This window comes from Symphalangus syndactylus, chromosome 12 (genome assembly GCF_028878055.3).
Source record: "Symphalangus syndactylus isolate Jambi chromosome 12, NHGRI_mSymSyn1-v2.1_pri, whole genome shotgun sequence".
NCBI classification, from domain to species: domain Eukaryota; kingdom Metazoa; phylum Chordata; class Mammalia; order Primates; family Hylobatidae; genus Symphalangus; species Symphalangus syndactylus.
The window spans coordinates 40,891,509-40,918,014 of record NC_072441.2 but is presented as its reverse complement, the minus strand read 5'-3'; the positions used below and the strand labels follow the sequence as shown (position 1 = coordinate 40,918,014).

Genomic DNA, 26,506 nt, shown 5'->3' with positions numbered 1-26,506 from the left:
CAGAGGTTTTACTCCTTTGGCTTCAGGCCTTGTATCCACTGTAAAACTTCTGCTCTGCCCTCCCACCCTGAAAAGGTTAAACTGGCTGGTCATGGATATCTCCGAACCCCTCTTTGCAGAAAGGCCCTCAGGCATGTGGAGGGAGAGAGGTGTAAGCAGCATGCCACAGAGGGAAGTGAGGGGATGGCTGGGAGGGCTGCAGGGACACCGGGAGACCACCAGCCTTTGCTGGGTGCCCATGTTGGATCTGGGCCAAGCCTGCTCCATACAGCACTTAGGAGGAAGCATCAACTCGGCACCTTTCACCTCCCCAGAACGGCTTGGTCAACCTCCTGCCATGGTGGCTCTTGTGCAAAGGCAAGGTTTACACATGGAGACACTGCTAAAACCAGAGAGCCCTGGGAGAATTCACAAGACATTCTGGCTGAACCGCTGGGAACTGATGACTTGAACTTGGCCTGTACTCACTCCCCAGCACATTGAAAAGTGGACTCAAGGTGATTTTCCCAACATTGAATCTGGGAATCCTGTTAGTCTTTAGACATCACCACCACCATGAATAACTAACTGCCATTTATTGACCTGGGAATGAATTTAGGGACTAGGAGGAAGCATTTCAAGAAAACAAAATGGCCTAAATTTGCCCCTCCAAACTCCCAGTCCTCGTCGTTGGAGGCCGCACTGAGTTGCAGCCATAGCTGTAGCCCATATGGGTGACTGCCATAGCCCTAGGTCATGCTTTTCCTGTTGGCAAGCCCTGTGGGGCTGTGTACAAGAGGCAGAAAAGACATGGCAAGACTTGTTTTTTTTTTAGACGGAGTCTCACTCTGCCACCCATGTTGGAGTGCAGTGGCGTGATCTCGGCTCACTACAGCCTCCACCTCCTGGGTTCAAGCAATTATCCTGCCTCAGCCTCCTGAGTAGCTGGGATTACAGGCGCACACCACCACACCTGGCTAATTTTTGTATTTTTAGTAGAGACACGGTTTCACCATGTTGGCCAGGCTGGTCTGGAACTCCTAATCTCAGGTGATCCCCCCACCTGGGCCTCCCAAAGTGCTGGGATTACAGGTGTGAGCCACTGCACCCAGCCTATGGCAAGACTTTCAAAACAACCCCCCACCACTGCCTGTCACAGCTGTCAGAGCCTATGCTACACGATGGTTAAGAGCAGAAAATTTGCAGCTAGACTTGGATTTGAATCCTGCTCCACCACTTTCTAGCTGTGTGACTGTAAGAAAGCATCTGAACTTCTAGTTCATTCTCATCTGTAAAATGGGGCTGCTAGTAGGACCTTCCTCAGAGGATTAAGAGGATGAAATGAGGCCAGGCATGGGGGCTCACGCGTGTAATCTCAGCACTTTGGGAGGCTGAGACTTGAGCCCATGAGTTCGAGGCTGCAGTGAGCCATGGTTGTGCCACTGCACTCCAGCATGGGTGACAGAGTGAGTTCCTCCTTCTCTTAAAAAAAAGGGGGGATGAAATGAGTGTTAACAAATGCACAGCACTTGGTACAGTGCCGGCACATAAGTACACTATACATGGGCAACAATCTTCCTCTTTCAAAAAGAATGTGTTGAGGAAATGCATTGCACCCGAAGGCTCAGTCCACTGCCCTGCTGATCTCAGTGTGTGTGGAAGGAAGCCTATAGGCATTGCTATGCACGAACATCAGTTCTGATTTCCCTGGAAGTCCCTTGAGCTATCGACTAACCCTTGATCTGGGCTCTTGCTTCAAGGAGAAAAAAAAAATGCAGGTAGAATTTGTGAGAAACAGGTGGGCATTTCTGTATAAGCCGCATGACTGGAAGAGTTCACATGTGACCACAGACTAAGAATCTTGGCTGGGAAGCACTGCCAATGATGACAGCAACAGGGATTTCCAAGAAGCCACAAGTATTCCCACACTACGTCAACCCATGGCTCCACAGATATTGCCAAGCCAGGGCAAGGAGCCCTCTTGCCATTAAATCCATCACAGTAAACTATTAAGTATGACCAAGGAACTCTGGGACCAGAAAGTCCAGATGAAATGCACTTAGTTTGGGTAGGCATTTTGGATTCTCGGCTCTGTCCCTGAATTTCCTGAGCACACTAGTAGCCACGCTGAGGTTTAGCCCCCACGTTCACCTCACGCAGAAAACAAACTCATTAGAAGGGGTGGCATTGGTTGCCTTACTCCAGAAGAGCACACTGGGACTTTTTTTTCTTCTTATTGACCTGCTGTGTTATCCCCCCGAAATGATATTTCAGAGAGGAATTTACCAAGAATGAAATATATAAGATACACTATAGTTTATAATGCAGTCCAATGTAGAAAACAGATGGTGTTGGAGCCAGACTGACCTGGGTTCACATCCTAGTTCATAACTTTTGTTATGAGAGGCCTTAGGTTACTTAGCCAGCTAGGTTAAGCTCAGCTAGAGCTTCAGTCGTCTCTTCTGTAAACTGGTGCTCTAGTCGTGGTTCTTAACTTTAGTCTTGGTCAGAACCACCTGAAAGCTTATTAATAAACATAGTGCTAGGTCCTACTCAGAAGGCTAGGGCCTAAGAATCTGCCTTTCAACAAGTTCCTAAGGGATGCTGACACTATTGGTCCAGAGATGGGATTACAGCCTAAGAACCACTGCAATTGTTTAATCTGTATTACAGCCCTTGCTCACTTTGAGAGACAGGCACATAGCATCAGGGTTTGATGGACTAGGAATCTTGAGGGCTGGGGAGCCCATCTTCCACCTCCTAGCTGTGTCAGTTTCAACTGTAAAATGAGAATAATGGTATCTACCCTTCCGCATGAGAATCTAATGAGAGGATAAATGTGAAATGAAAGCGCCTTGTAAATTATAAAGTTCTAAACAGTTGTAAAGGATTGAATATGAGGATTACTGAAAGGTTAAAGCTCATGGTGCAGAGAGAGCCTGTAGTGCAGTGCCTGGCAAACAGTGGGGGCTCAATAAATACTAAATGTAAAAAAAAAAAAAAAAAAAAAAAACAACAAAAACCCACAGAAGTAAAATTTGCCACTGACTCCATGCCACAGATTTCAGTCTTTGTCATATATTAAAGTAAGAAAAGATAATAAAGTTGTAACACGTGAAGTTCATATTCCAATCGTGGGTGGCAAGGACCTCCTTCCTGGATTCTGATCCAATTCATTATTCAAATCTCCACTACTTAATGTGGAACCACTGTGGATCTTGATAAGAGGAAAAGGCTGGGCTCTGTTTCCACTTTGCTCTTGGCAGTCCTCAGGCCTCCAGTATAACTTTCTTAGAAAATGAATAGGGCTGGCTCCCAGAGAGACTAATCTAATCTCATCTTGTCCACTCAGAAGATCCGTATCAAACATTACAGACTGTCTGACTGCAGGACTACAGCAAGAAGGGGCATCTAATTCCATCTGGATTTGGATCAGTGATTAAACGATCAAGTAGAGAGCCATTAGCATGGCAGAAATAGAAAAGCAAAATATAACTGGCCTACTTCTTAAACATTGTTCTCATCTAAGGTGTTACTCAAAGAGCCCCCACATGAAACAAAGAGCAAGCCTGCGAGAGAGGAGTTTAAAGTCCACAGCCTCCTTTAAAAACAGACATGAATGGATCAACATGCTGCATTTTCACGGTTTATGGGCATGACAGTCTGATCAGATAACCATGCTATGCCAAGAGACCTAATTAGTAATCCTCTGGCGAATTTTAAATTACTTTTAAAGGAAAAAAAAAATATGTCTCTGGTAACTCTTGGTTGAATAAAATGTCACTCATTTCTGCTAAGCCATTTTCAGAAAGGCTCTGCCCACTTCAAATGGAATTACTGGTGAGTTCAGTTATGCAGAAAAGTTATATTTCAGCTAATCAATTTTGAGAGATCCAACAGTTTCAAACACCTAAGACTGAAACCTCCACATTGTTTTTTTTACAGCACAACCTGGCTGCCTTATCAAGAGGGCACCCAGAATCATCAAAATGGGTACAAATGAAATGTTATTGCCACAGGCACTTTAAATACATCTCTCAAGATGCTACATGAAATACCCAGATTTAAGTCAAATTGGTTCACATTTGTGAAAGCAAAACAAAGTTCAGAAGCCAGATCACTTGGGGACTGTACGTCTACTCTTTGCCAGATTTTAATATTTAATTAGATAAAGGTTAAAGCTTTGATAGTTTTAAGGCGGCACATGCTTAAAAAATCCCAAATTAGCAAGTTTAACAGTTCTTTGATGTTAAATTTCTACTAAGAGACTGATTTTAAACTGGAAAGAAAGGAGAGCGGAGGGAGAGGGAGAAAGAAAAGAATGAACTGATTCTAGAATCCCAGAATAATCACTCTTGGATCTGCTGCTCAGGGACAGAAATTTCTTAACATTCTTACAGTTCAAAATACTTATGTTGTCTGTTTCATGGAGGGCATATTTAGCAAGAAAACCTAGAAAAGGGTCAGTTACTGCACTTACAGCTCATCCTCTTCTTTTTCCAGCATCACCGATAGACAGGCTGAAGGCTCTAGAAATCTAGTTGTCCACACCCTTGATCTAAAAGAAAATTAATCCAAATACGTTTTCTCTATTTCCCTGTAAATGCTGTCAGTGCTAATGATGTGAAACATTTCCAGGCATGACTTTCATTTTTAAACTTCAGGTTTAGAGAAGTAGAGGTAGAGGCTTAGAGTTGGTGTGTTTCATTAGAAGCCTTCATCATCAAACCAGAGGACATCAGAAAAGTTTCTAGGGGGTTCTTTCTAAACTCTAACCCAGGTCACAAAATCTGGAAGAGCAAAAGAGGCAAGGAAGCCAAACATCTGATAGGGAGATAGTGAATTCCTTCTCTGTGATCCTAGGTTCTTTGAGAAAACACTAGTCTGTTTTATAAGCTTTGACACAGGAAATAATCATCATTGCCTAATTGAGGCAAAAGCAAGGGGTGCTGAAAATTTGCACAGATGCATTGTGTTACAAACCCAAGTTAATGCCTTCATTCCCCATTTATTGATTATATCCCACCTGTCACCAAATGTTGGCGTTTCTGGCCCTGAGATCTGTCTGCTTCTCCCCAACCTTATCTCTACTTTTCTTGACAACTGCAGTCAGGTCCTCAGAGGTTTTCATGTTCTCAGTTTTTAGCTTGAGAGCCTATTCCTTACACTGCTGCTGTCCTTTCTGTTCAGAGTCCAAATCATTTTACTCCTGTGATCCTGAATTTTATGTGTGTACTATTTAGCAGTCTTTACTGTTCAAATATACTAAGATATGAACTCAGTCACTTCTGGAATAAGCAAGTCCTATCTTCTTTAGAACAGTCAGCATTTCCCCCCTTTAATGTGTACAAATGAGTGATTTGTATGGGGAAAGAACAGCAAGAATCAGAACCAGGAATATTTATGCTACAGGTACATAAGTGAGGTGGTATTAAGATAGTGAGGCGGTATTAAGATAATCAGTAAAAAGTACAGTCATTCAAAAATATTTATAAAAATATTTGGCCGGGCACGGTGGCTCACGCTTGTAATCCCAGCACTTTGGGAGGCCGAGGCGGGCGGATCACGAGGTCAGGAGATCGAGACCACGGTGAAACCCCGTCTCTACTACAAATACAAAAAAAAATTAGCCGGGCGTGGTGGCGGGCGCCTGTAGTCCCAGCTACTCGGAGAGGCTGAGGCAGGAGAATGGCGTGAACCCAGGAGGCGGAGCTTGCAGTGAGCCGAGATCGCGCCACTGCACTCCAGCCTGGGCGACAGAGCGAGACTCCGTCTCAAAAAAAAAAAAAAAATTTATGAAATGACAAAACTAGTATTCTGCAGGGTGAGAACGGCACATCAGCTTGGTAACAATATTCCAGTACAGCATATAAATGCCATCAGTTATTAGTCTACCCTGGCCAGTACTTTGCATACATCATGCCCAAACTTAAAACAATCCTGTTACGTCCATTTACTGCCATCATATTGCTAAATGCAGATCCCTTTGACTCTCAAGCCATGCTCTTTGTTCAGCCACTGCAAGTACAAACCAAATTCTGTTAAGAAAACTCATCATTGAACTTGTATTTTATCAACCCAATACCATATAATATAAATAGAATCAATCAAGCATTGCTCAAAGCAATGAGCCAGTGGCTAAGAATTGAAAATCAATGTAATTGAGACTTTCTTCTTCAAGGGCAAAAAAAAAAAAAAAAAAAAATCAGAAATGTGTGTTCCCAAAAAAACATGGATATGTCCAAACCGTGCCATAAATGTTAGATTGTTACTTTCAAATTTTTTTATTCTAATAGCCCTTTCTCTATTTTTCTTTTTTCTTCTAATTAAGTATATATTTTGTAAGTTTTCCATCTGAAATTTTATTACCAGCGATGAAGTACAAAGCAAAAGCAGCAGAGGCATGTCAGTCCAGATAAAATATTGTCACAAGCCATAAAATCATTGGAAACCAATGATGTTGCAGGCTTTTTTGATGGCAACACTATCTGAGAGTTAAGTTGACACTGAACACTGAGTCAGCTTGGAAAATGTCCATCAGTGTCAAGGCTACAAAAGAAAATATTAAAACAGGACACCAATTTTTCCCCTTTCCACTGTTTATTTTATAGCTTTTGCATCAGGTAGTCAACTGAAACACTTCAACATCAGAAAGCTGGCAGAATGTTAAGGAAAAGGAGTGATTATCTCTCCAACAGATGTGACAAAATGGTTTCAAGTTGGAAACAGAATTTGCATAAATGAATCAACTGAATGGAGTGTGGGAGGGCAGGGAGAGAGAAGAGAGAAAGTAGTGAGCATCTTCCAACAGGACTATGAGGAAAAAAAAGGCACTGTTGAGCTGCGTATTTATAAAAGTCAAAATACACAATCCATGTTTCCCAAAATTACATTCAACACTGCTTCAGAGATGCTCACATACCTGTCAATAGAAAGCTACAAAAACTGTCTAAAAAAATGAGATAGACAGCATCAATGTCTCAACACAGGCTTAACAGTAATGCGTTCTAAAGAGTTCATCACCATCAGGGTCCATTTTATAAACAGTACTGCAAAGGCCACAAAGCTGCATGAAATTACAGGATAAATCTGACTAAATGATCATTCATTTCAATCTCTAAAACTCCTGCTCCAAGAAATCAGAAAGCTCCACTCCAGAGGAGCTGAATTGGCAGTGGATTTGAAACAGGTTTGCTTTTCTCCTCAGAAGGCTGCCTAAAGAGCAGTTTAGTTGGCATCATACAGCAACTTTGCATAGGGTAAATGGATGCAAAAACATAACAGCAACTTCTCTGCTTCCTCTGAAAGTAAACAGCACTAATTTATGAAGAGGCCAACTCAAATCATAAAGGAGAAGCACCTGGGCCTCTTAAAGGCAAACCACATAAAAGGTTACAGGGTGCTTCTCATAAGGATTCTAGGACCATAGGTATGTTTGGGAATGACCAACGGGAAAATCCAGTTAGATGATTTACACAGATGTTCTCTATGTAGATTTGAATTTAAATTAAAATGCCAGCTATGCATTTGGGAACCAGCTTTTAGTTAAATTCTCTAGCGCTTTTAGAATTATTTGATTTTATTAAAAAAGAATCATTGTCTACAAACTGTTTTCTTTCTAACAATGCAAATACAGTAAGCAAGTCATCTGCAATATCAAAATATTGTTTGTAAATCACTGATGGCACCAACAATTTGAGGAATTTCCAATAGGACACATATTGAGAAAAAGCAACAGATTATAGGCATTAACCAAATTTTAAGATCAGAAAACTATAAAAATCAGTAAGTTTAAATTATCCAATTTTCAATAGCTTAAATCCAATCATCAGGAATTCAGAAGCACCCAGTATGTTTGAAGTTGCACAAATGCATATGGATGATAGGAAAGTAATCCCCATGCAATATCTTAAGTGTTGCTATCAGATATATTTAAGTGCTACTTTACAGATTAAAGCTGGGTAAAATCAAAATATATTTTACTTCCCATTAGATTTTAAAACAATCACAATAATTTATCAACAGTTGCCATTTCACAGCAATTAGAAAACAGGAGTTGATACAAGTTGAACAGAAAGGTATCTTTTCTTCTTTTAGGAAATAAACATATATATATATGTATATATATTTCACATACACACATAACATTATCTTTAAAATTCCAAGTGGTTAATTTACTTCTGTATTATAAAAAAATTATCTCCCTATGGTCAAAATACTGAAAAAGCGCAAAGGCTGAAAAAAGAAAACCACATTTGCCACTTTAAAAAAATACATTATTGTCTCAGTGGTTCTATTTATTTAATTGATTATAAAGTATTATGACTCCTAGTACTGTACTGGACCTGATGGAACTTAATACACCCCTTTCTCAGTCTCCAGAAAGGATACTCCTAACCCACCCTAAAATATGATAAAACAAATACCCCTATTCTGAACTGTTAAACTGGGAAAGAAAACATGCCCACCTGGAAACAATATAAGTCATAAAAGTTTATCAATCTGTGGGAGAGACTACACAAATCAGAAAGCAATTCTTTGGATATAAGTTAGGAGCTTTTAGAAGTATATAAACTCTTCTAGGCATCTAGAGTACAGACACAAAGATGATTTCTCCATAAATAATGATTTAGCCAGAGCAATGGTTGGTAGCCCATGGTCTGCATCTGGGATGTCATCTGTTTTTGTAAATAAAGTTTTATTGGAACATAACTGTGCTCATTTGTTTACATAATGTCTATTGCTGCTTTTGTGGTACAATGGCAGGATTGGCTAGCTGTGACAGAGACCGTATGGGCTGCAAAGCCTAAAATATTTACTCTCTGGCCCTTCCACAGATAGTTTACTGACCTCCTGATCTAGTTCACCAAGTACTGCTCTAGTTACCTAAAAGAGTTAATGCACCTCAAGAAGATTTGAGCACGTGGTGCAAGAATAACTTGCGTACTGGGGTTTGTTCATTAGCAGGTAATGTCAAACCCCACCTTGAAGTGGTGCTTTACTTTCAGGCAAGGAAATAACTTGTATACACTTTCAGGAAATACCTATAAAAGTCAATTTGAAAAAAAGGAAAGAAAAAAAGCCAAATTAAAAAAAAAGCCTGCCTATGTTCTTTTAATATTTTTATATTATTGTGAGGAAAGGGTGTTAAGATGATTGTTCTGTCATTCTTTTAGTTTTTTAGTTTGTTTATAAATGTTTTCTCGTAAGAAGTGTTCCCTCATGCCCTCCCATAACCTTTAAGGCAATCTACCTAAAATGCTTACAGTCTGGTGAAGCCTTATTCAGAAATATTTACTTAAACCATAGGTATAAAATAGTTACCATTTCTGAATAGTAATGTAAAATAAAAACAGAAACAGCTTTCAAATTTGAAGAGCAAAGTTTCCCTGACCCTAGTCAGCTAACAAAGCCTATTTCTAACAGGGAACTTCCTGAACTCAAGCAGCTGCTCATGAAGCGTTAAGAGTTCACAGGTGTTTCATATTTCAATAGTTGTTGAAACATGGAAGATAAAACACTGAGAGGATATTTATCAAACACAAATTTATATCAAGATTAACTTTTTCAACCAGCTTACAAGCAGACTTTTCCCTTTCTTTGTTAAAAAATGAATGGTATGAAACTATATGTTAAAGATGTTTCTATAATACCTTACATTTATATAGCGCTTTACAATTTTCAAAGTGCTTTCACATGCCATCTCATTTAATCCTCACAACAGCCCTGTGAGGTAGGTACAGCAGGTATTATTATCCTCATTTCAAGATGAGGAAATTGAGGCAAAGAGAGGTTAAGTGACTTGCCCAAGATCACACAGCTGGTAAGTGGTAGAGCTAGGACCTGAAATCAAGTTTTTTGACTCCTTGTCCAGTACTCATTCCACTGTAATTACTGCCTCAAGTTATGAATAATGAACTGTGTATCAAAATTGAAAGCTTATTGAAGGTCATTTCAGTGATGTCTTAACAGTAAAGTTAAATGAGAAATACAAGAACAGTAGGTCTGATGGTTTTACTTGACATAAAATTGGTGCAAAACCACTTTTGTCTAATTACTTGTAACCTTTTGGTCCAAATACATAAAATATGCAATATTTACAGCATTTTCCTTTTTTTGTAAATGCAATGCTTTAAAACACATTATAAAGCACCTTAGTAAAAATAGTCTACAGGTAAAAGTACAGAAGAAGTAGGAAAATCCTACCCATACCACAGCTCACTAATGGAGTCATAATACGGAGTCACCGATATCTCAGTTTACAGCTTTACAAATAACCCATGGAGAAACAAACACTAAACTTACTTTTTTGATATTAATGTGTGAAAATCTTAACTAAAACTTCAGACAATCTCAATATTCTTTGAAGTATCTTCCCAATATTAGATATTGAGGAGGCAGGAATGAGAAATACTGCTTTGATGCTTTATCTTTTTACCATATTAGTCATGATTTAAACTGATTTTTAACACTAATCACCATTTAAAAAACTAAAACCACCTACATAAATATGGGCAAATCCAACTACAGCAGAAACATTTCTTAGCAAATATGATTAAACATTCCAATAAATTTCATGAGACATGACTCACAAAAACAAAGTACACACTGCCAAACAGTTATTAACACAATTCAGTAGAGGTGTATAACCCAAACCCTCAGTGAAGGCAGAAGAGGCAAATGGACTCATCTTCATTCACGGTTAGTTGAAAAAATGCTTTATCAAAAACAAGAGTATCAGAACCTTTTCTGAAATTGTATTTAGCCTTTTGATTAGACCTGCCATAAGTTCATTTTAGGTGATGTATATTTTCTCCCAGGCAACGTTTAGCCAGGAAAAATAAAAATGCCTGAAACTTAGAACACTGACATGCCAGCCAGTATCAACTTCCTTGACGTTACTGTTTCCTAATTTGGCTCGATACAAATTGTCATATACACCTACTGTCAGCAATCCAGACTGTGGAGCTGAGAACAAAGGTGAAGATAGGGTCAAATTTTAGTTCAAGAATCCAATAGTCACACCTTATACTCAGTTTGACTTAGGGTAAATCTTTTCATAGAAAAAGTTTTGTGCGAGGATGTAGAGGTCTCCATCTTTTTCTCGAACAGCATGGGCTCTGATGAATTGGAACTGCTCTAGTGCAAATTCATAGAACTCATTCTCCATTTTCCAAATATCAGATTGCTGTAGTTTTGCAATGGTTTGTTTAGTGGGGAGTTTCTTCTCTGTGGTTTTCCTAAGATGAGATTTCTTTCCTACTTACAAAGGGGGAAAAAAAAGGAAAGGTAAATAATTCTTGGAGAACACACAAAAGATCAATGCCTCTTTATTTGAAGAGGTGGTTAATATGACACATTAAAGAACAGGTAACATAATTGTCTTATATAATTCAGGTAAAAATGGAGCCTTGATCATACTAGAGCTATGATTCAGTCCTTTAGAATGTAAATTCTTAAGCCAGTAAAGACTTAATGAAATGTCAAATAGTAAATGTAAGGATTGGCACACAGTAAAGTGTAGGCTGTCACCTCACACACTATATTCTCAAGTGCTTGGTGCTCTGAGACTAGTTTATTTTTGACAAAATATCTATTGCCAAACTGTATTCTATTTTCTCATAATCTGTATTCTCTAAAATTATGTGTTAGAAGCTAGGGCATATGCATCCTCAAGGAAAAGAGTTCCTATGACTGCACCTTATCAAGCAACAGCAAAAAATGAAACAAAACAAAAACACAATTAGCTTATCACTTTCAGATACATAATACGGCTGAGGCTGCTAAAACATGGCTTAGGCATACTTCAGTTCCACTATCACACCTCTACTTCAAGATGGTAGTAGGCAGGACTAATACACAGGCCTAATGTTTGATATCTGGCATTATTGAATACTATACATTTCTATGGCTGGTTCTGTACTTTGTATCATTCCACTATTTCTACAGTGCCTTCTAATTTTCACCTAACTCACAGTTATTCAATTGAAAATAGTGAGCAGAAAAGACAAGATACCTGCCTTTCTGGAGCTATCTGTTGTGCTTCACTGAAGAAACTTCAAGTCACATATTTACAAGTTGCAAACCAAAAAAACAAACCAAAGAAAGCTTTAAAAAGAAACCCTTCCTTTATATACCTGTGCGATAGAGTTCAGTAGCACCCCTGAAAAACCGGGGCAATGCTGCCTCCAATAACATGATAAAATCTTCAAGTTCTTCAGTAACTCCCACCAGAAAATATTCATTAATTAGGTTATACTTGGCTTGATCCATAGCCCACCTGCTTCCCACATTCCTGAAACCAAAGAAAAGGAATTAAAACCTGGTTGTGAAATCTGCTGAGTGTTTCTGGTGCCTTTGACACCATATATTACAGAGAAAATAGATAAACACATGTATATCCAAAGTCTCAATGACTTTTTATTACCATCCTGTGGGAGGCACACCTGTTTCTAATTTCCTTTGCTTCCATCTCCATTTTCTGCTCAACTATGAGTGCTAATTCAGAGTTTACCAGAGGACTCTTAACATGAGCAATTTAGTTTAAGGGCACTTTAAAAAGGTATATGGATATAAGAAACATATACCCTTCCCGTATGATTTAGTGTGTGTTTTAACTTTTTTAGCCTACTCTAAATTCTGTTAAGAGCTCTCTAGTAAAGTGTAAACATATTTGTGTTTACTGCTTATTGTGTGAGTTTCTAGTTTTTGTGAGCTAAGTGTTTTCTGAAATTTCTGAGGAACAGAAAATAGATAATGGCTCTGCTAAGAATCTTTTATTTTTATTTTCATTTACATTGTCAGCTAATGCTATTAACAGAGATTGGATCCAAAATAAACTATACTTTTGGGTTCTTTTTAGCACGAATATTCCTTAATCCAAATTCTAGCTCTGCATTTAAGTAGCAGTATGATCTTGAGCTGGTGGCTTCACCTTTCTCAATTTTGTTTTCTCAAACTATTAAAAAAAAAAAAAGAGGGGGAGGGGAACAGTGATTAATTGGTTTCTAAGAACCCTCCCAATTCTGTGAATCTATGAAACATACTAAAGAAATACAATTAACATCTCCTCAAAAATGCCCAATAGAGCAATAGTCTTTATTGTTCTAAGGCAGGGATTGGCAAACTTTTTATATAAAAGGCCAGAGGATAAATATTTTAGGTTTTGCAGACTACATAGTGATATGGTTTGGATATTTGTTCCCTCTAACTCTCATTCTGAAATATGATTCCCAGTGTTGGAGGCTGGGCTTGGTGGGAGGTAACTGGATCATGGGAGCAGGTCCCTTGTGAATGGTTTAGCACCATCGCCTTGGTGATAACTGAGTTCTTGGCTCAGTTAGTTCATTAGAGATCTAGTTATTTAAAAGACTGGGGGCCCGGTGCAGTGGCTCACACCTGTAATCCCAGCACTTTGGGAGGCCAAGGTGGGTGGGTCACCTCAGGTTGGGAGTTCGAGACCAGCCCGACCAACATGGAGAAACCCCATCTCTACTAAAAATAGAAAATTAGCCGGGCATGGTGGCGCATGCCTATAATCACAGCTACTCAGGAGGCTGAGGCAGGAGAATTGCTTGAACCCTGGAGGCGGAGGTTGCGGTGAGCCGAGATCACACCATTGCACTCCAGCCTGGGCGACAAGAGCAAAACTTCGTCTCAGAAAAAAAAAAAAAAAAGACTGAGACCTCCCCCTTCACTCTCTTTCTCCCACTCCTGCCATATGATGTGCCTGCTCCCACTTCACTTTCTGCCATGATTGTAAGCTTCCTGAAGCCTGCATCAGAAGCCAAACAGATGTTGGTGCCATGCCTGCACAGCCTGCAGAACGATGAGCCAAGTAAACCTTTTTTCATTATAAATTACCATCTCAGGTATTCCTTCACAGTAATGTAAGAATGGCCTAATAGAGAAAATTGGTACTAAGGAGTGAAGTATTGCTATAAAGATACCTGAAAATGGGAAAGTGGCTTTGGAACTGGGTAATGGGCAGAGGTTGGAAGAATTTGAAGGGTTCAGAAGAAGACAGGAAGAAGAGGGAAACTTTGAAATTTCTTAAGTTGAGACTGGTTTAATGATCGTGACAAAAACGCTAACAGAAATATGGACAGAAGTCCAGGCTGATGAGGTCTCAGAGGGAAATGAAGAAGTTACTGAGAACTGGAGTAAAGGTCACCTGTGTTATGCCTTAGCAAAGAACTTGGCTGTGCGGTGTCCAAGTTCTAGAGATCTATGGAAGTTTGAACTTAAAGAGTGATGACTGGTCGGGTGCAGTGGCTCACACTTGTAATCCCAGCACTTTGGGAGGCTGAGACAGGTGGATTACCTGAGGTCTGGAGTTCGAGACCAGCCTGGCCAACATGGTGAAACCCCATCTTTATTAAAAATACAAAAATTAGCTGGGCATGGTGGCACACGCCTGTAATCCCAGCTACTCCAGAGGCTGAGGCAGGAGAATTGCTTGAGCCCAGGAGGCGGAGGTTGCAGTGAACCGAGATCGTGCCACTACACTCCAGCCTGGCTGACAGGGTAAGACTATCTCAAAAAAAAAAAAAAAAAAAAGTGATGATTTAGGACATCTGGCAGAATAAATTTCTAAGCAGCAAAGCATTTAAGATGTGGCCTGGCTGTGTCTAAGAGGCTACAATCAAATGCAAGAGCAAAGGAATGACTTACAGTTGGAACTTACATTTTAAAGGGAGGCAGACCATAAACATTTGGAAAATTCACAGCCTGGCCATGTGGTAGAGAAGGAAAGCCCCCTTTTTTTTGTTTTTTGTTTTAAAGACAGGGTCTTGCTCAGTTCCCCAGGCTGGATCTTGGCTCACTGCAGCCTTAACCTCCCGGACTCATGTGTTCCTCCTACCTTAGCCTCCCAAGTAGCTGGGACTATGGGCATATGCCACCACACCTGGCTAACTTTATGTTTTGTAGAGACGAGGTTGCCCAGGCTAGTCTCAAATTTCTGGGCTCAAGCGATCCTCCCACTTTGGTCTTCCAAAGTGCTGGAATTACAGGCATGAGCAACCACTCCCACTGGAAAGCCTATTTTCCAGGGAATAGGGAAGGAATTTAATAACACAGTGGAGCCATCACTTATTAAGGAGGTTAGCATGACTAAAAGGGAGCTAAGTGCTAATATCCAAAACAATGGGAAAAAGGCCTCAAAGGCATTTCAGAGATCTTCCAGGCTGCCCCTCCCATCACAGGCCCAGAAGCCTTGTGGGGAAGAATGATTTAAGGGGACAGGTCCAGGGTCCTGCTGCCCTGAGAAGCCTCGGGACATTGCTCCCCACATCCCGGCCACTCCAGTTCCAGCCTTGGCTCAAAGGAGTCCAGGTATAGCTTGGGCCACCACTCTGGGGGAGCATAAACTGTAAGCATTGGTGGTTTCCAGGTGGTGTTAAGTCTGCAGATGCTCAGAATGCAAGCATGAAGGAGCTTGCATTCCACCTAGATTGCACCTAGATTGCAGGTTCCACCTAGATTTCAGAAGTGGGTTGCATTGGAGCCCTCACCCCACACAAAGACCCAAACAGGGAACCGCCTAGTGGAGCTGTGGGAAGGTGATTATGCCCTCCAGACCCCAGAATGGTTGGCTCACCATCAGCTTGCACACTCTGCCTGGGAAAACTGCAGGTACACTCAATTCCAACCCATGAGAGCAGCCATGTGGGCTGTACCCTGCAAAGCCATGGTGGCAGGGCTGCTCAAGGCCTTGGGAGCCCACCCCTTGCACCAGGATGCAGGAGATGAAGTCAAAGATTATGCTAGAGCTTTAAGATTTAATGACTGCCCTGCTGGGTTTCAGACTTGTGTGGGGCCTACTGCGCCTTTCTTTTGGCCAATTTCTCCCTTTTGGAATGGAAATGTTTATCCAATGCCTACACCACCATTGTATCGGGAATAAATAACTTGTTTTTTATCTCAGAGGCCCATAGGTAGAAGGAACTCCTCTCCAGATGAGATTCTGGACTTGGGACTTTTGAGTTAATGCTGGAGTAAGACTTTGGGACTACTGTGAAGGAATGAATATATTTTGAAATATGAGAAAGACATGAGATTTGGTGAGCCCGGGGCAGAATAATATGGTTTGGATGTTTGTTCCCTCCAAATCTCATGTTGAAATGTGATTCCCAATGCTGGAGGTAGGGCCTGGTAGGAGGTGACTGGCTCATGGGAGCAGATCTGTCATGAATGGTTTAGTGCCATCCCCTTGGTAATAACTGAGCTCTTGCTCAGTTCACGAAAGATCTGGTTGTTTGAAAGTCTGGGAACCATACCCCCACCCCTACTGCCCACTTTCTTGCTCCCACCATGTGATATGCCTGTTCCTGTGTCACCTTCTGCCATGATTGTAAGCTTCCTGAGGCCCTTGTTGGTGCCATGCTTATACATCCTGCAGAACAGTGAGCCAATTAAACCTTTTGTCTTTATAAATTACCCAGTCTCAGGTAGTCCTTTACAGTAATGCAAGAACAGCTAATACACATGGTTTAGGTTACAATTACTCAACTCTGTTGTTGCAGTGTGAAAAAAGCCACAAGCAATAAGTAAAAAATGTATGTAGCTGTGTTTCAATAAAACTGTATTTATAAAACAGGTGATGCAGCTGGGCACGGTGGCTCATGCCTGTAATCCCAGCACTTTGGGAGGCCGAGGCAGGTGGATCCCTTGAGGTCAGGAGTTCGAGACCAGCCTGGCCAACATGGTGAAACCCCATCTCTACCAAAAATACAAAAATTAGCCAGGTGTAGTGCAGGCACCTGTAGTCCCAGCTATTCGGGAGGCTGAGGCAGGAGAACTGTGAACCCAGGAGGCAGAGGTTGCAGTAAGCCAAGATTGTGCGCCTGCACTCCAGCTTGGGTGACAGAGCGAGATTCTGTCTCAAAAAAATAAAAAATAAAACAGGTGAAAGGCCAAATTGGGTCTGCAGGATACAACCTGTAGTTTGCCAATCCCTGTTCTAAAGAGATGGTTAAAAATTGAGAAGGCATTCTTTATAGGCTTCCAATTCTTATACTATTATGAGGCTTTGATGTATTCTAATGAGTAGGACCTTAAACTCCACAGCAATCTAATAATATATCTCAAATAATGAAGAAATTCCTTGTATTTCTCATTATGGTTTATGGAAGAAACTTTGAATATGTTCCTTTTTTCTCCTACTTCTCCTATTAAAATGATTGAATAGAACAAATAAATACGCAAAATTATTTTTAAAAACTGAAAACTCAACACATTCTGAGGAAATACATTTTTTATTAAAGTATCTTTATTTTCCACTTGATATTTACTAGCAAACTAAACCACAGCCATAACCTTGGCTTCTCTTAAAGTCAAAATCAGTTTAACAGTAAAACCAGGTGAATTTTAACCCACTAAGCCTTTTCTTAATTTAATATGAATAGCTAAAACAGTAAGCTTTGGACAAAATAAGATTTATGACCCCCACCCCTGGTCTCTAAGAGCTCTACTGGAATACAGCAAAACATAACACCAAAAATAAGAAATATTAAAAACCAGCATCTGAGAAAACAATGCAAGGATATTAGGATATTACTCTACATGAGGAATCTTTTAAATGCATTTAAAAGTAACTGCAAAACTAGGTATTACTCAATTACATGTTATTTTTAGTCTAGTCTTTCACCGATTTCCCTGTATCTAGCCCTTGTGAAATGAAACACAGATTACAGAGATAATAAGGATGATAATCAATTAGAGCCAACTTTATCTCCCTACCAGCATTCGGAGCTATGGCCACAGAAGAACGGGATTTGAAGCCAGAGCTTCTCTGGAGCACAGTCTGAGCCACCTTCTGCTACACATTCATCAAAGGTCTAGAACAAAGACAAAGCAGCCTGGGTAAGCCATAAATCCAAGTCTCACCTATCAAATAGGTAATGTGGTAAATTATTAAATAAATGGGCGACAGTAGGTGGGATGAGACACTCTTATTTTTTTGGAGTCATGTAAATTAATCACGGTTGGGCACGGGGACTCACGCCTGTAATCCCAGCACTTTGGGAGGCCAAGGCGGGTGGATCACGAGGTCAAGAGATCGAGACCATCCTAGTTAACATGGTGAAACCCTGTCTCTACTAAAAATACAAAAATTAGCTGGGTGTGGTAACGCATGCCTGTAGTCCCAGCTACTCGGGAGGCTGAGGCAGGAGAATCGCTTGAACCCAGGAGGTGGAAGCTGCAGTGAGCCAAGATCGAGCCACTGCACTCCAGCCCGACGACAGAGCAAGACTCCGTCTCAAAAAAAAAAACCAAAAACAAAAACAAAACAAAACAAAAAAAATAACATACTGCCTTGTAACAGGCAGCTCTTAGGATCTGGTTTAGAATCTCAGAATAGGTTGATCTGTCTGTCTATAGCTTTATCTACATAACTTGTTTCATATGCTTTTTAAATGTGTTATGTGTTATGTTCTGTCTTTCCAACTACAGTGAAAACTTCCTGAAGTAGCATTTGTGGATCAAGCAGTAGCATTTGTGTCCTCCAGAACATACAGAATAGTGCTATATAAACCACTTGCACAATTAATATTTGTAAATGACCACTGAAAAGACTGCACCTTGGGGATTTACATGGGTATTAACGGCATAGCTCTAGTGGAGGTGAAGACAGAGGAAATAAAATATTTTCATGAGGCATTTGATATTATTTCTGAATTTTTCTAGATGGTCTTAGATTTGCCAGCCTAGGCCATTTTCTAAAAAGTGGTTTTATTATCATTTATGCCAGATTTTGTAGCTCATAAGAAGAAATAAGAAATAAAACCTTACATATCTATGTATCTACCATATCCCAAACTATAGCTATTCAAATCTGAGTATTTGGTGATATTTTCTCAAAATGAATAAATTATACCCGTCACTTGAAAGAACAACTGACAGTGTTGATACCCCATGGGTTCTCAGCTGGAAGCTATTCTGACCCTCAGGTGATATTTGGCAATGTTTGAAGACAATTTTCGTTCTCACAGCTGAAGTATGGGGGATGCTACCAGGTAGAAGAGATGCTGGTAAACATCCTACAATGTATAAGAAGCCCCCCACAACAAAGAATTATCTGGCCCAAAACAACAATAATGTTGAGGTTGAGAAATCCTGTGATAGGCCAATGATAAAAATTAAGCTTTCAAGCAAAAAACAAAATTTTGGAAAACTTGTATCTGCCACCATAAATAAGCTTGACAGTCTCCCAATACTTAAAGGCTTTTCTGATGAGATTAGTGGTGATATTAATGAATATGAGTTTTTAATGCTGTATAACAAAATATGTTAACATCTGAAAGGTCCACATAACTCAGTGAACCAGTATGTTTCAAATGACCAATGTATGATGTTTCAAAATTATGCTTGGTTAAAAGATTCATTCAAAGTGTAAAACATATCAATAGATTTTAATGTAGCAAAGTATAAAAAGTTCACTGCTATGGTTTCAGATTCTACATTGCAACTAACTTTTGAAACTACCACTTGTCAAGTTTTAGTGTTTATTAAAGAATAGCCACAATTTTTTGAAAAGGCTATTAAAATCCTCCCTTTTCCAATTATATATCTTTGTGAAGCTGGATTTCCTCAATTCAACCAAAAGAACATTTTGAACAAACTGAATTCAGGATCAAATATGAAAATCGGCTGTCTAGCTTCTCAGGGTTCAAAATAAAACAAAACAAAAAAACAGAAAATGAAAAAAAAAAAATCGGCTGTCTATAGTAAGCCAGATGATAAAAAGATTTGCAAAAATGTAAACCGATGCCACTCTTCATTTTTTTGTCAGAGGAGAAATAGTTATGTGCATTAAAATATAATTTATGCTAACATGGTGGCTTTACTATTGTTTTAATATTTTAAAATTTTTTCAGTAAATGGCAAATTTACTGATATTGGTAAACATCTATAGATATAACCCAAAACAAAACAAAAGCTATAAACAAAAGCTCTTTGGGAAATCCTTAATAATTTTTAGGAGTATAAAAGGAGTTCTTATATCAAAAAGTTTGAGAACCACTGATTTGATTGATATAGTTATTCAATGCTCATCTTTGGATTACTTAATATCCCTATTTTCCCAGGTACTGGGCAAAGGTTAAATTAAGTAAAACTCTAGTTCTAAAATGTGCAAATTTGAAATCTCCCAAATCAAAAGCCTTCCATTCTTTACAAGTTCAAGTGAAAGCTATCCTAGGTGCAGGTGCACATATATCTAAAATGTGTTTTAAGTGTAACCACAGAGCAGTTCAGATTACTAGGGTACGTCAGTTTAAAACATAATAGTTGCCATAAGTGCTGAACTGAATACTGTTTAATACACCTCAAAATATCACTTGAGGTGTAAATAATCTAGAATTTTATAGAAATAAAGCTATCTATACTTTCTTGAGAATAAGCGCCATTGCAAGGTATTTCCAACATAATCATGGCCACCCTTTAACCCCCAGTATCTTTCTAAAACCCATCCAGCTTTAGAAATGTTGTATGTATGCAGTCTTATCAACTTTACAGATGAGTTTAATGAAAACTCCTGCTAGTTAAAGATATTAAGGAGTTATTTGCAATAAACACCACTTAACTCATTAGGGTATCGGCATTAGGTTACCAACATGTGTATCATGAGAAACAAGCCAAATTACTAAAAATGTCTAATCACCAATATGTTTCAAGACTGAAAAGGTACATTCTGTCTATCATAAAACAAAGTAATTTCTTATTTTTATAAATCAATTATTTACAGATAGCCCTGTCCTCATAAGACAGTGCAGTAGTATTTTGCTGATGTTATCAACACTACATCTAAATAAACAGGCATATTAATGTGTATTTTATAATGACATTAAAAAATTAAAAACAAAACAAAACCCCAGGCCTTATTATAGTCAGGGTGAAGAACAGATAAAGCTCCAGGATGGCCTATCCACCTAAAACTTTCAAACATGAAAAGGAGATGATGTTAAAATGTCTGCCTGGATTTTTTTGTGAATATTGAATATGCAACTTTGGATCACGTTTCACAGAAAAATGTCGAGTGACATGTTGCATTTCTTCTTTTCAAACGATATAAGAGAGGTTAAGACTATGGGCTCTGGAATTAGAGTGCTTGGTTTTAAATTCCAGCTCTACTGTTTACTAGCTGAATGACACCGTGCAAAATACTTAGCCTCTCTGTGCCCCACAGTTTCCTTTTCTGTAAAATAAGGACAATAACAGCAACCACCCCATAGTATTGTTGTGCAATTCTGTAAGTAGGAAAAAATACTTATAAAATAACTTAAAACACTGCTTGGTATGGTGTACAGTAAATGTGAGCTATTATTAGTGTTAACAATTATTATTAGTTATTATTACCCAATCCCCCAAACTACACAGGCTAGGAACCACAACACCATGCTATCCAGGGCTGACAATGATAAATGATGGATATAGGGGCCTATATGACTGCAATCTTTTCCTGTCCAACACTAACGCTAATATTACTTTGGTCAAAGGAGTGAGACAGATACTAACATTTACTGAGTCAAGAGTTAGTGTAAGTAGGGCTAAAATAAAAAATAAAAAGAAAACGCACAAGTGAATTTAGAAATAAATGTCAATAAATTCTAAAGTAGTAAGTCATAAGAGTTATACTAATAGATTTTATAAAACTTTGCAGAATCTCCATAATAAATATTTCTAGAAGATTAAATAATGCTAAGAGATAGCATTATTTAAGAAAACAGATTTGGTTAGTTATCTGTGTTTGGATCAGTACCTTCTGCCTAAAGTTTTGAGACTAAAGAAACAGCAATTTCTAGAAATCATTAAAAAGGAAAACAAAACAAAAAACCACTGCCCCCATCATGTGACACAGAGGGTATAACTAACTTAGAAAAAAATATTGTTGGATGTTAATTATCATTAACATACCAAGTATCTGGCATCACTACTGTGTAATAGTTTAGGTTTAAAATGTGCCAAATTCACACATTCAACCATTTGTTAATCACTTACAGGTAACCTAGGTATGATGCTAAATTCTGAGGAAACAAAGATGAATTAAATATATGCTTCAGGAAATTCACCACATTTTGGAGGACAGTAGGTAAACTGGTAATCCAAATATCACAAAATAAATGCTTAAAAGAGAGATTTGAATGAAGCGCTCTGGGAGCCCTGAAAGAGATATGACTCACTGCCTGGAGGCATCAGAAAAGACTTTATGGAAGTTGTCATGTTTGAGCTAGATCTTAAAGGTGGATAGAGTTTTCCAGAGTAAAGGAAAGGCATTCTCAATATAGGGAATAATACATGTGTAAAAAAGTATGAAGCATTAATAACTTAAGCAATAAGTTCAGAGGATGGTGACATTTCATGTGGCTGAAGCACTGGGCACCTAAAGGAAACTAAGAAAGGAGAGCTAGGTCTGAGATCGTGTCCAGTTGTATCTCCTATGTCTTAATCCATGAGCATGAGGTCCCAGTAAAGGTTTTCCACCAGAGAAGTGACAAACCAGTTTGATTTCTTAGAAATGTAACTCTGGTGATACTCTAGAAAATGCAATGAAATGGAAGACAACCCAAATCTGAGCCTGTTAAGAACTTTGTTGAGCCATTATTCTCTTCTTGCCAGAAAAAAATAGTTGATTCAGCAAAATAGTGTCCTTAAACTGATGATCACAAATATAAACTGCCATCAATACTTAGAGAACCAAAAATTACACAAAAATATATCATATTAGTGAATAATTACAACAATCGCACAGAAAATTGTTAACAGAACCATAAAGAAAACATGATTCCGCCCTGGAAAATAAATATTTTTAAAAATCACAAAAAATGTATATTACAATATATCAGCTATATAACTGTCTTCATTTTGCTTCTTTATATTTTGGGTTCTCTTCAAAATTTCCACAATAAGCAAGTAATAAATTTATAATTAACAACAAATTTTAAAAGCACATTGCTCACTGCATTTCATAAACAATTATCTTTATAAAAATCTTAAAACTAAAATATTACCTTTTTGTCTCCTTGTTTTCGTCTCCGTAACCCTGGTCTATAATCATCTCCAAATCTCAGAAAGTAATAATAAGAAACTAGCCTCTCAATAGGATCCCTTATGACATTAATGTATATTGGTTTTTTCTTCACACCAAATCTGAAATAAAACAAAATTTCAAAGGTGAAATCAACATTTTCAATCGGTTTAGGAGTGCCCTGAAATTATATGTTTAAGTCTGAAGTACTGGTCCTATAAGGAAAAAAGAACATGAATTAATTTAAATAATTTGTATATGTGGCGATTGGGAACTATTTCATGATTATTCATGTCAGAATAAAGTAAACAAGAAATAGGAATTTAAAAATTATGTCTGAAGATAAAGGAAAAGAGATAAAAATGAATGAAAAATAATTTTAAACTTTACCAGCAAGAATTATACAAAACATTTTATTTCTATGCCTTCATTATACTTTAAGTCCAAGTAGAAAATCCCTTCTCAAATTAGTACCCACATATTACTAGGAAAGAATTTAATATTTATAATTTTAAATGAACTTATTTTAAAAATTGCTTTATTACATTCCCGAATAAATCATCTGGTGCTACAGAAAGTTTCAAATCTGCATTAACTATGTAGCAATGATTTCTCACTTCTGGCTCATCACACTAGCCAGATTTAATAGTATTTTTTGAACACCATCAATGGATACAGCATTAGTGAACACAAGTGTGACCATGTCATCACCTTCTGTTGCTGATTTTAAAGACAAGATAGAAGTGAAAGACACTAGGTTTTCAGCATTATTTCCTTAGGGAATGATAAAGAGTTGATGGAACACTGAAGATTTTTACTTTAGCAACCCTTGCAGACCCTAGAACTATACAACTGGCTCCCTGTTTTATTATTCTCCCTTGTCCCAGTCTTAAAATGTTACAGCTATCTTGATTCTTACTTTTCCATTATTCTTCATTTAATAAAATTTCAAAGTCGTTTTGTTTTGTAAGCTTCCTCGCAGATGTGACCTGTCTTCATCATTCTTTCTCTTTACCATTTCCCTTTTTCTCAGTGTCTTGCTTAGATTACTACAATAATATAGTTTTCTAACATTCAGTTTCTCTCCCTTTCAATCTATCTACCATACCAATTCCCAAAGGATGTTCCTAAACATCATTTGTTAAATCACTCTTCTTAGGAATCTGAAATAACTCTACTGATTTATCGATATGAAACCCAAACTCCTTTGCTGATTGTCTTAGGATTCTTTTACCTTATGTCTTAGGTACCACCTTATTGATCTAACTTTTTCTTTAACTCTCCTCAAACAAGAAACCATTTATCTGTTATAGTTAGGTTGGCCTCTTTTATCTCCTCCCATATCAATACTTATTCTATTTCTCTTTACATATCTTTGCTTATTCTGTCTTCCTTGAGTGCCACTCTCATTTTTCTTTTCTTTTTCTACATTAATTCCTTCAAAAATACTTTTTGTATGCACCTAATATTGCCAGATATAAAACTATTCTAGGTACTAGGAATACTGCAATGAACAAAAAGACTAAATTCCTTGTCCTTCTAGCGCTAACATTCTACTTGGGACAGATAGGCAATAAATAAATAAGCATATATAATATGGTAAAAAGTGCAAAGGAGAAAAATAATTCAGTGAAAGGGAATAAGGAGTGCTAGGGAGGTGAGGGAGAATACAATTCGAAATTGTGTTTTTCGGGAAGACATGACTAGTCTTATGTAATGAGGAAGGTACCATGCAAACATCTGTGAGAAAGTGTTCTGGAAAGATGGGATTTCCAAGTAAGAGGTCCTTGAGGCAGCTAAGTGCCAGGTGTTTTGAGGAACAGCAAGGAGATCAAGCTGCCTGTAGAATCAAAAAGGGAATACCGTGGAAGATAAGAGAGGTGGGGGTGAGGTGGAGTGAGTGCAGATTGTGTGGGTCTTCTATACTGTTACAAGCATTACTTTATACAGAGTCAGGAGGGAGGCCACTGAAAGATTTAAGCAGAGAAGTACAATGACACGACTCATATTAAAAGGTCATTGGCTGCTGTTTTGGAATAAACAGAGGGGCTACAAGAAAATCTTGTGACCTCTCTTCCTGATGACTCTAACATACAGTTCTATTTGCTTTCATTTGACACATCCTGCACCTAAGAGCTATCAAGCAACTTAACTCTTAGCTTATCCTACTAGTGTTTCTCCTGTAAGTCTTTCTCCCCAACAGCATTATAAGTCACCTGAGGGTAGGCACAGTACCAATAGTGCAGTAAAATTTTCTTTCACAATTTTTTTTAAAAGAAGGAAACAGTACTGTTGCAAATACGTAGCACTGTCACATTCGGTATTAGAGTAGAAGTTCCACTGGGGCAGGGACCATTTCTCTCTTGTTCATGGCTTTATCACTAGTGCTCAGCACTGTGCCCAACACACAGGTGCTGAATATTAATAGAATTAGGTTGAGGAGACCGTTGTGAATTAGCCACTAACAAAAGCCTTTCTGCCAGAAAGTACACTGAGTAGTAAGAAAGTAAGGAGGCAACAGCAATACATTGCTGCTCCCTTAGCTCACAGAGCTGAGAGGTTTTTAATAGGAAACTACAAGGAGAGATTACAGGACAATGGGTTAGTGATTCCATTCTTAAGACTGAGATTCCTGGGAATCCTCTCTATCCTCTCCATTATTAGCCATTGCTCCATCCTGAGCCATTCCTTTGAGAATAATCTCCTCTCAGAAGAACATGTCCTACCAATGTTTCCTCCTTTCCCCTAGTCCCTGACATGTGGAGCAGACAGCAATTACCAGGCAGCAGTAAAAGGGAATATGGCATTTTACAAAACTCTTTTTGCTGTCCAGGAAAATGACTATCTATGTGTGGAATGGCTTTGGGTGGCATTTATTAGGAAGTATGATTTTAATGAGATATAATCTGTGAACTCATTTTGAAAACGGATGTGAACTATTATATATAACTTAGGGAACAGTTATATAGACACGAAGGGCTGGAGGCAAGGGATTATAACAGATAATGGGCATGATTAAAAACAGCAACCGGACCACACAGCTCAGCCAGTTAGAAAACAAGAACTAACGAGGTTTGTTGGTTTTACTCTTTTGCCAACCAGCTAGTTTATATAGGAGCTAGTTTATATAGGAAGTCTGTGGTCAGACTTCACCTTTAACTCTGGTCAGTCATTTCAGCTATTTCTCAAAAAAGCTCAGGTAGAAGAATAAAAACCCATTTCTACTAGCAGAAAATAAACTACTGTTGACCTGTTAGAACACGATCTTCCTGGGAAAAGAAGAGCATATTTGGTAGGAATCTGCGGATGAAAATCAGAAACGAAAAGATATAATCTGAGCAGCAGGTTGGTAAAAAGATATTTTAGGAACTTCATTCTTGCCATGTCAGCATACGAAGTGTGACAAAGCAAGGAACATAAACTAGGCTCATTTTTTTACAATTACATTCTATCAATAGCCTATCAAGTGAATAGTATCAATGTGCAAATGAGCAACAA

At 38.5% G+C, this 26,506-nt stretch overlaps 1 protein-coding gene across 2 annotated transcripts in view; it reads right to left on the bottom strand.

The window, feature by feature from the left end:
• Nucleotides 1-6,560: 6,560 nt before the first annotated feature.
• Nucleotides 6,561-26,506, bottom strand: part of HS2ST1 (heparan sulfate 2-O-sulfotransferase 1) — a 203,845-nt gene continuing 183,899 nt past the window's right edge. Inside the window, exons 4-7 of one of the 2 annotated variants that reach the window (XM_063624317.1) lie at nt 22,992-23,130; nt 17,722-17,819; nt 12,117-12,274; nt 6,561-11,238 (exon numbers count right to left, since the gene is read on the bottom strand). In XM_063624317.1, coding sequence (XP_063480387.1) covers nt 11,012-11,238; nt 12,117-12,274; nt 17,722-17,819; nt 22,992-23,130 — 622 coding nt within the window. In that variant the 3' untranslated portion in view covers nt 6,561-11,011. Of the gene's footprint in view, nt 11,242-12,116; nt 12,275-17,721; nt 17,820-22,991; nt 23,131-26,506 lie in introns of both variants that reach the window. The other variant, XM_063624316.1, reaches the window with a different exon arrangement.